Source organism: Pimephales promelas, chromosome 14 (assembly GCF_988280905.1).
Source record: "Pimephales promelas chromosome 14, fPimPro1.hap1.1, whole genome shotgun sequence".
Lineage (NCBI taxonomy): Eukaryota > Metazoa > Chordata > Actinopteri > Cypriniformes > Leuciscidae > Pimephales > Pimephales promelas.
The window spans coordinates 22325974-22337998 of NC_142782.1; the positions used below are offsets into that span (position 1 = coordinate 22325974).

General features: G+C 37.4%; 1 protein-coding gene across 1 annotated transcript in view; it reads left to right on the forward strand.

The window, feature by feature from the left end:
• prex1 (phosphatidylinositol-3,4,5-trisphosphate-dependent Rac exchange factor 1) overlaps positions 1-12025 on the forward strand; it is an 81434-nt gene that overhangs the window by 55780 nt on the left and 13629 nt on the right. The window contains exons 17-26 of the mRNA XM_039678334.2: positions 736-828; positions 4377-4525; positions 4861-4946; positions 6129-6268; positions 6426-6534; positions 7115-7296; positions 7452-7613; positions 7823-8033; positions 9429-9684; positions 10661-10867. Coding sequence (XP_039534268.1) covers positions 736-828; positions 4377-4525; positions 4861-4946; positions 6129-6268; positions 6426-6534; positions 7115-7296; positions 7452-7613; positions 7823-8033; positions 9429-9684; positions 10661-10867 — 1595 coding nt within the window. The remainder of the gene's footprint in view (positions 1-735; positions 829-4376; positions 4526-4860; positions 4947-6128; positions 6269-6425; positions 6535-7114; positions 7297-7451; positions 7614-7822; positions 8034-9428; positions 9685-10660; positions 10868-12025) is intronic.

A 12025-nucleotide genomic window follows, 5' to 3' on the forward strand; every position in this document is an offset into this window, starting at 1 on the left:
TTCAGAGAAAATAATGGTTGATGGATAGAAATAAAACAGAGGAAGACATTCACAGGGCTGGTAAACATGTTCAGCTTCAGCTCTTATATGATAAAAGCACATAAAAGCCCATCTCATGTGTAGCTGTGGAGAAATTGAGCATTATATCCTTATTATGGTCCATGATTATGCCTTTAGCACCTGAGCTGACCTATTAGCATGCAGCTGTGGCACATCTTGTTTAGTTATTTTTAGAAGAACGGACTTAACACCTCAAACAGCTTTTGGACTAGAGGATGCGTAGCTTGTTCACACGTTTTCACAAACGCTGCAACTCTCTCAGCATGGCACCGAACTGCTGAATCACAATTTTAGTCCTGAAAGTAACACGTTCTGTTCCGTGCTGTCACTTGCTGGATTCTTTTCTTAGATGCACAAATGAAACCATCATAATAATTTCCTACTCTCCTCAAGTGATCTTTATATGTAGATGATTTTTAATATTTAAAACACTGTAAATATGCTAATCTGTAAATGTTTATTCTGACTAAGCCCAACTGTGATACTTTTATTCTCATTATTCTCATATTTTTATATATATTTTAATTTTTTTTATTATAATTTGTATTATTGGAAACCTCAGCACCTAAACAAATTCCTTTTGTGTGCAAACACACTTGGCAATAAAGCTCTTTCTGATTCTGATTCTAATATTGACCGTCTTGATGATACAGTGACTCTCTTGTCCCTGTGCAGATCCATCCTGACGAGGAGGACTATGGGTTTGAGATTGAAGAGAAGAACAAGGCCATCATAGTGAAGAGTGTGACCAGGGGCTCATATGCTGAGGTACTGTATGAGGTTGAGCAGCCATCTCCTAAATTGAGCATCGCTGCATGGAGGTATCAGATGTAGTTTTGATTTGAAGGCCAGTTTTTTTTCTCCCAAAATGCAATGCGCAAAAGTATTCCTCCATTCCTCTAGTTTTTCATGTTTTTCATGTTTCTCTTCCCCATATATAGCACTAAAAAATAGCTTTCCCAAAATACATGCCAATGGTTGACTTGAGTCCCACAGAGTCTGACACATTTGGGTTTTCCCCTAGTAAGCTGTTTTCTTTCATATAAGGCATTTCCACCCAAATTCTGTCCATATATGTGATAGCCTTCCATAGAGAGTTGCAAAACCTAAACCACTGTTTTCTCTCATGTTTTAATATATTCAGTGTAGTTGCAGTATCTTTACAAGGATGTGTCTGATCATCAATTACATTTAGCACTGGGCCGTTAAAATATGTTAATGTTAAGGTTTTGGATGCAATTTCATAAAACCTCTCAGGAAAATATCCCGGTAATAATAGTCACTCCAAAAGCAAAGTCACTATCATTCTAATATGCTGATTTGATGCTCAAGAAACATTTCTTATTATCGTCAATGTTGAAAACAGTTTTGCTGTTTAATATAATATATAATAATTTGTGGGAACTGTTTTCAGGAGGAATAGAAACATTTATTTTAAAAACTTTTTACACATATTTGTAACATTATAAATGCATTTGGATCCTTGCTGAATAAAACATTTTTTTTTTAAAATATAATATTTGTACATTATGCCAATGATAATTGTGAGGGCCATTATTCTGAAAACAATAGCAACAGGAAAAAGCATCTTATTCTGTATGCAAAATATCATTTCTTGAATTTTGGAGTGATTAATGTCTAGGACGTTTTATTGGACTGGCTTGTGAGATTCACCCATGTAAAGGTTATATTAACAGTAGAGCATGGCACTGTAGAAATGCCAAGGTCATGGGTTTGATGCCCAGGGATTTCATGAACTGATAAACGTACCTTAAATGCAATGCAAGTCGCTTTGGATGAAAGCATCTGCCAAATGCATAAATGTAAATGTAGAAGTGAAATGTATATTACTATGAAAATATATCTGCATAACAGCGCATATAAAAATATACTGTAAAAGACCAAGTGTAAGCATCCCTGTCTTGTGCCACGCTCTCTACTGTAATACAATCCCATAGATGTCCATTTATTTTTATCCAGTGTGTGGGGTTGTCTAATAATGTGTTCACCTTTCTTAAACTCTTCTTGAAGGCCAGATCTCTCAAGGACTCTTTAACCATGATTCTTTTCCAGGTCTTTTATTGGATGTGTAGTGTGTATGTCATTTGATAAGTCTTCCTTTGGGAAATAAACCCTGATCATTATGTGTTATTTGGAGGAAGACCTCTTCAACTCGGATGCGTTATTTTCAGTGCACAGGGTTATTTGTGTTCATGCTCTGTACAGCTCTGCCAGATACTTATGGAAGAAGATTGGTAGATAATTATGGTTAAGGTCTAAACCACCAGTGATTTTATCCCCACTGTGCCTGTTAGACCTGACACACAAGACATTTAGTCCATATTAAAAAGTGTCACACTACTGCTCACAGGAGCATCTGCTGAAGATGAGAGCGTGACTGTAATGGTGATTAATACAGCGAATGAGTAGAAGTGCTGTATCTTCTGACACTTGTGTCATGGGCCGCTCAGATCTGCAGTCTTGAGTTCATGTGTCGGCTCCAGGACACGCTTGCTTAATTCATTCACTCCCTCTGTCTTCACAGCTCTGCTCTCTGGAGATCTGGGAGAAGCAATTAAGCATGTCCCATCATATTCTCCACAGAGTCCTCACACTTCATCTCTCTTTCTCCCATTCTCTACTTCTTTCTTTCCTTCTTTCTTTCTTTCTTTCTTTCTTTCTTTCTTTCTTTCTTTCTTTCTTTCTTTCTTTCTTTCTTGCTTTCTTGCTTTCTTTCTTTCTTTCTTTCTTTCTTTCTTTCTTTCTTTCTTTCCTTCTTTCTTTCTTGCTTTCTTTCTTTCTTTCTTTCTTTCTTGCTTGTTTTTTTCTGCTCGTTATGCACCCTATCAATCGAAGTAGTCATTCTATTCTACATCACTCACCTATCAAAAAAGGCTTTGGTGGGACAAAAATTTGCTTTGGCGACGCCCAAAAAGCGGACCTGACGGGTTTTAGAAAATGAAATACAAACCGAAACTAAAAAACAGACCCGGCCTCTATTTGAGACCGGCTTTTATTTACCCAAACCTGCAGCCACACCAGGCGTGTGTAAGAGAGACAGTCGTCTATTTGGGACTCGGCTATTATTTGAAGTTTTACGGGTATACACAAGAAGATACAATCCAAATATATAACCCAAAAACAGAAACGAACCCTATAGGGTACATAAAATACATTTATAAATAAATAAAACTGTTACAAGGCAGCAATAAAATGATCCTTTATCTTTTAAAATCTATTAAAGAATAACATTTTCTCGCTAGATAATTTAAAATTCCATAATTTAATACCCCTAAATCTTGACCCCTACAAGTGAGAAATTTATGAGGATGAAAATCTAAAGATTGCGTTAAGTAACAGTGAATCTGTGAATTTACTTGAAAATACATCTTAAATTGCTCTGGAATGTTTCCTTCACTTGAATATATCTTATAAATTAAAACGCATTATTGAAAAAAATGTATATCATAAATGGTAAGAATCATATCATAAAAGACACATATCATATCATAAAAGGTTGTGTCATTAGCATTATTGGAGTAAGAATATTTGAAACATTCGATAAAACATTTATATAAATAAGAAATAGTAAGGGTCCAAGAACGGACCCCTGAGGAACCCTAGAGAGTATTCTTTCTTTGCTAGATTTCTACAATTGCACGTTTTTTTAATTACACCTTCAAATGAACTGCTTCGTAATTTGAAATTGCTGCTTATAACTTATAAAGCTCTTTTGCCAAAAAGGAGTGAGTTTCTCTCAATTCTTCTGACAATCATCTAATCCTCATTTACACATCACTGATCTCTCTGTCTCTCTCTTTGGCCACATACACACTTTGTAGTTTCAGCAGTGACGCCCCCTAAATTATCACTCTGTTTGTGTACAGAACACGACTCTCTCCCGAAATTGGAGAGAAGAAATTTCTTGAAAGAGTCGTGAGAAATTGATGAGAAGATTGACAACATGGTGACCATTGCAACATTCTGGCGTCTCGCGGACGGATCTCCAGTGCGTGTCTGAATGTCATTAACAGCTAGTTGTTCAGTTTCGTCCTCTACACACTGCATAGAATTGTTACTCCGAGTGTCACTCCTGTAAATACTGAACTCTTATGTGTACAGAACAAGATGAATAGACAAGCTAATTTGTTTGTCTATGTGGCCTTTCTCTCTCTCACTCCCTTCCACATCCTCATACACAGCAAAGAACCGTGTTATGAATGACAGCTTAATTTGTGTTTTTGATTTTGTCCGTTGGATTCTTTGTATTTCCTTTGTTTTCACGTTTTTATTTATTTATTTATTTATTTTTCCAGATGGCAGGCCTGCAGCAGGGGAGAAAGATCTACTCCATTAATGAGGACCTGGTCTTTCTGAGGTCCTTTTCTGAGGTGGAGACCATGATCAACCAGTCCTTCTGTATACGTCGTTCCCTCAGACTGCTGGTGGCCACCAAGAACAAAGAGTAAGTCCTCATATATGGTAGAAATGAGATACTTAAATGTAGCCAGGCACAGTGTAAAAGGACACTACTGGTGTTAGAGTTACATGCAGGAGAGCTGCACATTGCAAAACTGTTTTTTTTTTAAGAGAATTCATTAATATTTAAATGTTCCTCTTGTTCCTCAGAGTAGACACTGTTATGGGTCCCTAACAATTATATCCATGAAAAAAAAAAATATTTTGCTACATACCACAAAAGACATTTAGTAAAACACTCTTGCTCATGTCATAGTGCTTAAATAAAAGGGACAAATAAGCCTAGCTTATGTGTTTGTGTCACATTTGTGTGTCTGATAGGATTGTGAAGATTCCAGATGTGCATGGCACTCTTCCGTTTGTTCTCTGCGGTTCTTGTCCACCTTATGTTCATGCAGTTAAGAAAGGTGAGTTCTCGTTATTTGTAATGATCAAAAAACACATGCACATTGTCACATTCATTGGGAAGTGATTATGACCTCAAAAACCAGACCACTATTTTTTCCATAAACATTCATGCATGTCATTCTGAATTGAGGAATGCATTGCATTCCCAACATCTAATCTGCCAGGCAGATGTTAATGTACTATAAAAAGCTTTGAAATGAAGCAAAATTGTGACACCAAGCTGCTGTGGTCATGTGATCTACATCTGGAGCTTGAACCCAAACTCTGGATCCCTCCACATGTTTCTGGATTTTAAAAGCACATTCTAGGAGCTTTTTGAAGTTAAACCATTAGCTCATCTTCACAGCACTTAGACAAATGCAAAAAGAGATTTATGATGTGTCATAATGGGAGCTTTTATCACTGCCAGTGCCCATGAATGAAGGGGGTGTAAATTGTCCTGTAAATAAACAATAATCATAAGTTCTTGTCTCGTAAATCTTATTGTTGCTGCAACTCTTTGAAATTGGCAATTTAAAATCCCTACATCAAACAGTTTTCTTTATTTAGCTCTTTTTGTCACATACTTTATCATTATGGGCATAAATTATATGATCTGACATGTTTCATTGATCTGAATTTTCAGGACAGGTACCTGGGAGAGTACATATAAAAAGCTATATTGTCTTAAAAATAAATGTTCCAAAAAGGATTGTAAGAACCATTTTGGGTCCCCCCAAAAAAACTTTCATTGAACAATTTCTAAAATATTTTTTTTTTCTCAGTTTGATGAATATTTTAAGAATCTGATGATCCTTTTCCACCATGAAGAACCTTTTGTGCAATGGAAAAAGTGTACACGGATGTTTAAGGTTCTTAATGGAACCACAGATGCCAATAAGGGACCTTTATTTTTAAGAGTAGGCTTCGAAAGGCCAGGAATAACAACAAAAAATCACAAAAAAAACTCAAAACATTTAAAATGCACTAAAGTACAACAAACACATGTAGCTAGGTTGTATAAATACAAACTGATGCTTTGTCAACACTGATGAGGCGTCAATCACATTGTGTGTGTAGACCAGTTTGGATTTGCCTGCATGTAAAGTATACAACCCTTTCACATATCATCCATTTGATGTCTTTTATTGGTTCATTTAAGGTTATTGTGCATTATTGGCATTATGTTTGTGTGTATACAGGCTCTGAGGCAGCTGCAGCGGGTCTTCAGCCTGGTCAGTGTGTGCTTAAAGTCAACGGAAACAACATGAACCAGAGCAGTTACCAGGAAGTCTTGGAGCACTTCAGTGGCCATCAGCCTGTCCTGGACCAGCAAGACACAGTGAGAATCAGCATGCATTGAGTTTAACTCTGCATTATGTGTTTTTTATAGGCTATGTAGGCCAACATTTGGTGATCCCAGAAGTTGTTTGTTTCTGACTGACACTCTATACAGTACCTATTTCCTCCCTTTGTGACGTTATTTTCTTCTGCCACAGAGCTGTGGTCAGTGGGCGTATCGTGTGTATGAGGATGTGGAAGAGCAGATGTCTTTCAGGGGTTGTGAGAATGGCTCAGATTCAGAGGATGGCTGCACTAATGGAACAGGTAGAATGTGTGTGTGTTTGCTGGCAAATGACAGGTGTACCCCAAAAAAGTTATTATCGTTAATGGAAACTGTTATGAATGCAAAAGCCATGGGAACACTAGATCCAATGTCACATGCATCTGTAAATGCAAGCTTATGTCAAGAAGTTTTGTCATCTGCTACAGTATGTACCTGAATTCATGTGTGCTGAACTCATGCAAAGACAATTGTGGATCAACATAATGGATAACAAACTGATTAACCTGTTATTTCAAACCTGACTTGACAGTTATATTATTACAAAAGATTTCTATTTCAAATATAGGCTGTTCCACAAAAATATTAAGCAGCACAACATTGATAATAAGAAATGTTTCTTATTTATTTTTTTGTAATTAAATAAATTGTTTTTATTGTATTTTTGATCAAATAAATGCAGCCTTGGTGAACATAAACTACATAAAATGGTAGTGTGTGTGTATATATTTCTATGTATATATTTTATTGTTTCTAATTTGAACTTTTTCTGAACAATTTAAACTAAGACTAAACTGAAAATAAAAATGCACAATTATACTTCTTGTTCTCTGTATTTTCTAGGCTCTGTAAGAAGGCTGGAACTGTTGTCCATCTCTGACGAGGTTCCTTCGGTCAGTCTGAATGTGGATAATGTTCATGTGGAACATGGGGTTGTGTACGAGTACGTCAGCACAGCAGGGATCAAACACTGTGTTCTGGAGAAGATGGTGGAACCTAAGGGCTGCTTCAACCTCGCTGCAAAGGTCAGACCAGGGTTAAACAATGAATATATGACTTCTTGGGTTTTGTTTTTGATTACCTATGGGCCTGTGCAAATATGTTAAAAGCAATATAGACATAGAGAGGAAGTTTTCTCTAGCTTATCACATGTTTTTGTGTGTATTTTGAATTCTCTCAGATACTGGAGGCCTTTGTCAAGGACGACAGTCTGTTTGTGAAAAGCTGCCGGCAGCTAATGGCTCAGAATGAGAAAGTGGTGACGATGCCACAGTTTGAGTTTCGAAACATCTGTGACAACAAGATGGAAAGCATAGAAAAACGCATTAGCAGCTATAAACAGGTGTGGTGTGTGTGTGTTACTACTTAGTCATTTTCGCTGGTGCACTTCATATTAGATAAGAAAATATTACAATGCTTTAAGACGATGCTTTTTTTCTTCCTCTTTATAAATCAATATTTAAAAATGAAAATCTAATGAAAATCCGTCATTATAAAATGTAAAAATATTTAGCAAGTGCTGTTTCATGGTGCTTTAATGTTCTCTTCCAGTTTGTGGAGGAATTGCAGACGAAGGCCTGGCCCATGTTTAAGCAGGCGAGCACTAAACCTCACGTTCTGGGCTGCATGGACTTCGTCCCCACAAACTGTCACCTGAACCTGATGCAGGTGACCTGCCCGAAGAACACCTCCTCAGCCGGACGGGCCTTCAGCATCCGCTTCGGACGCAAGAACTCATTCTTCGGCCTTGATCCTGACCAAGGTGCTGAGTTATGTTATAGGTTATAACCGGAGGGATTTAATGTTTAATATTATATTGTATTTATTAAAATATTTACAGATAATTTATAATAAATGCTAATATTTCTATTTGTCAAAAAATTATTGTATTTGTTAAAAAATATGTTGTAGAGAATTGAGCATTTTTAAGTCTGAAAAATGGCTAAATGTTACTATGTTATCAGATTGATTTGTCTGGAATTATTTATATTGTGGATTCAGCTCATGGGCTCAGTTAACCAAATCTCCACATTATGATCATTGAAAGTTGTAAAATAGTAATTAAGCTTTATGGTGAAAACCTCCCAGGTCTTGTAAAAACTATGACCTGCTATTCCCAAAGTAATCCAGAGCTTTTTAAAGGCTCTCCATCAGACCTCCATTGAGACATCATTAGGCCACTATAAGTACTGTAGCTTTTAGTGATGTCCTTGTCCCATAGGCCTACAGTCTTCCACTTCCACTTCCACGCCTGCCCCTTTCTCTTATTATCACAGTTTATGAGGCTTGATGCTTTATTTAAGAAGGCAAAGTCATATTAGCCTTATCAAATACAACAAATTGTTTGTTTCTCCTGGCCTGATTGTAGCAGATGTGTCCAGATTATTCTTGGATCAACACTTAAACAATTTATTCATAGCAATTTTTACATACATTTTGTAAAATGTAATTTGTTTTCTTTACAAAAAAACAAACTATTTGGATTAGAAAGCAATGCCTGGAAGTTATCCATCTCAAATGACCTATAAATGAATAAACCCTTTTGTTATATATTTTTCTTAATTTATTTGATTTTCAATGCATTCTAACTGATGCTTTCAAGACCATCAAATCCAATTTCCAAACCATCCTGCAATTTTCAAGACTTCTTTGGCTCCACCTGGCCAGATTGCTCCGGCCCAACTTACTGTCTAGCCGCCACGTGTAGCTGGGAAAAGGACGACATAATACTTTGTTCCTTATGCTCCTCAGCACGAGATGTTTTATTTTTCAGTCTCTGCTACACATCTGCTCTGCAGTTGTCTCACGGTCAGAGATGTTTAAAATTCCTCCGGTACACTTCTCTGCAGCCGAAAGCCTCATGGTCCATGTCTTTACCACATGCAAGAGCACGCCTCACTAATTTTCAGCCATTCAATTCTTCTGTTTTATTGAGTCACAGACACTGAAGCCCAAATCTAGTGTGCTGCGTCCCTAGACAGCATGAAGGCTGTTGCAAAGTCTGGGTACCATAATTATGTCTTCTCTTGGCCTAAATGTAAGGTAGCATTGCTTATATATCCCAGAATGCATTGCAACAAGCAAAGTGAAAAATGCCGTATGAATCAAGAAAAGTGTTGTTTTTTTTGTCCTCAAATCTGTCATTTTGTTCCTGCAGCCAATCTGAATCCCATGTCCCACGCTGTGCACTGTGTGACCAGCATGGCGGCCCCCTCCTGGAGTTGCCTGAGTTTGGGTGAAGAGACAGAGGATGGTGAGGGGAGCACGGAGGACGGCAGGAAGCAAGAAGAGGGAGGGCTCAGCTTCCTCCTCAAACAGGAAGACACGGAGAGCCAGGACAATTACATCTTCCTCTATAACCGCCTGGACATTTCAGTGCGAGAGATAAAGCAATACGTGGCCCAGATAGATGTGTAAGTGGTGGGGTAGATTAAAAGTGTATAACCATAAGATATTGTCTTAAAATAGATTTAATTTTTAGTTAAAATAAACAATGTATATTGTGAATATACATTTAATAAGCTAAAAATATATATATTTTGAGTGCAGTTCTATAAAATGTGTTTTGTATTAGGTCAAAAACATTTTGATAGAAATTAGAAGATTTTTTTTAGCTTTTTAAATACTTTTATTATTTTAATAAATATCCCACTTATTAAGTATTATTAACTTATTATTAGCTTAAAAAGTTTTAAGCACATCACTGCATCAGTTAACTTTTTAGTAGCCTCCTTTTGAGGAGTTCCTCAAGTTCAAAACTTCAGGATGTTCTTTTATGACAGTCTAAAAATATTCAGACAGAAAAAAAAACAAGACTGAAGCCATAACAGACGACTGCAGAGGAAACATTTCAACAGCCTCTCAGGAGGAACAAATGTTTGTTATTCAGCAGCTAGCATGTGCTGATGTAAAAGTTAATTGTGAGTGAAATGGAGTCCTCTCTCAATCCCATTCCCTCACCTCTCTCCCAGTGCCTTTCTGTCAGTCTACACATCCTAGTCCCATAAAAGAACAAAGCTCATTAGTAAAATATAAGGGTGTTTAAGTAGGGACACTTTTTGTCTTAAAACACTGTTTAAATTACTTGAAAAATAAGCTAATTTAACATTGTTACATGTCGAATTTATGTGTATATGTATATGTTAAAGTACAGAATGGCTATAATAGTTGATGAATAGAAAATTCCAAAGAACAGCATTTAATTGAAATTAAATCTTTTGTAACAAAGTAAAACTATTTACTTTTTCTTTTGATCAATTTAATGCATCCTTTTCTCCATGAAGGGAAAAATCAACTCATAACCTAGGTTTACCCAAAGCACCCTCAAAATTCATTTGAACAATTCCTGTCAAGCTGTTTCCAAACCTTTCTAAATATTTTTAATTTTAGACTTCTGTCATCGATAACTGGACCGACCCAGCCGCAGGGCTCAGAGCCACCCTCGTTTGAGACCGCCCCCTCAACCTCTCCCATACCGGAGGAGACGGACCAAGACAAGACGGAGCATTGCGGGAACAAGAGAGTGTGCTTCAAAGTGAACGAAGACGATCAGGAGGACTCTGGACACGACACTATGAGCTACAGAGACTCATACAGGTTGGGGAAAGATAGTTGATTGTTCAAAGCAGCAACTTTCTTCTCTCATGAGATTCACAGTAACATGTTGTGTTCCATGAAATGACACATAAAAGTTGATTTAAAATCCCAGTCTTCCTCCAACACGCGTGAAACAGAGGCAAGAGAGAGTGAGCGAGCAGATGTTGCTAAAACAGACACGTAGGGAGACGATAAACATCCCTTACAAAGAACCTGTTGTGTCACAGCGACCCAGACGCCCGCTTTAACCACTAAAGAATACATTCAGTCACTGTTGTTACAGTATGTCATCATTATATGGAGCAAAGTTTGTTTGGTTGTGACCTAGACCTGACGGAGCAGGGCAAAACTGAGACTGACCACAGCCGAGTGGATTTTTTATTTTTCTGTCAGGATAAACGGTTGCCTTCCTTTGCACCCTCTATCATTATGTGGCGTTCCGCTTAAAAATCCTGCTACTCTGTGATAGGGTGAGCTCATGAACAGCTGCAGCCATCATGTTTTATAGATAGAAAGGTTTTTCTTCTTTTTTTAGGCTCTTACAGCAAGTAACTGGATTTGTCTGTGGGATGTAGGTAGGCCGTCTGTTCTTGTTATCGTGAGAGGAGGGCTGGCTGTAGGGAAAATGAACTTTGAAGGGTTCAGGAGGTTGAATGATAAAACATTTTTGTCTTTTTCAATTTCTGGGAGTGATACAACCTGCTGTTCATGAGCTTGATCTGCTTCCATTTTTGGCTTGTGGCGGAGCTAAATTTGGCCTCTCCTCTAGTTTTGGGGTGGGTAAAGGGAACTTCTGCCACTCTTCTATTACTAAGTACAGATTGTTTTCCCCTTTCAAGCTTTTTTGGAGCAAAAATACTTGAAAGTTTCATTCTGTATTAGAGTAAACATTTCAAGGCTGCCATGTAGACATCCACCTCCAACATTGTTGCTTTCAGTGGATAAACGTTGAAATTGAAACGTTTGTTCCAATTGAATTGGATGTTTAAATTGTTGTGAAATTCCTTAATAATAATAACTCATTACATTTATATAGTGCTGCTTTTTCTTGGCTCTCTAAGCGCTTTACATAGAAGGGGGAATCTCCTGAACCACCACCAATGTGCAGCTGGCAGCCATATTGCGCCAGAAGGCCCATCATGAGGAGGCCATGATAGA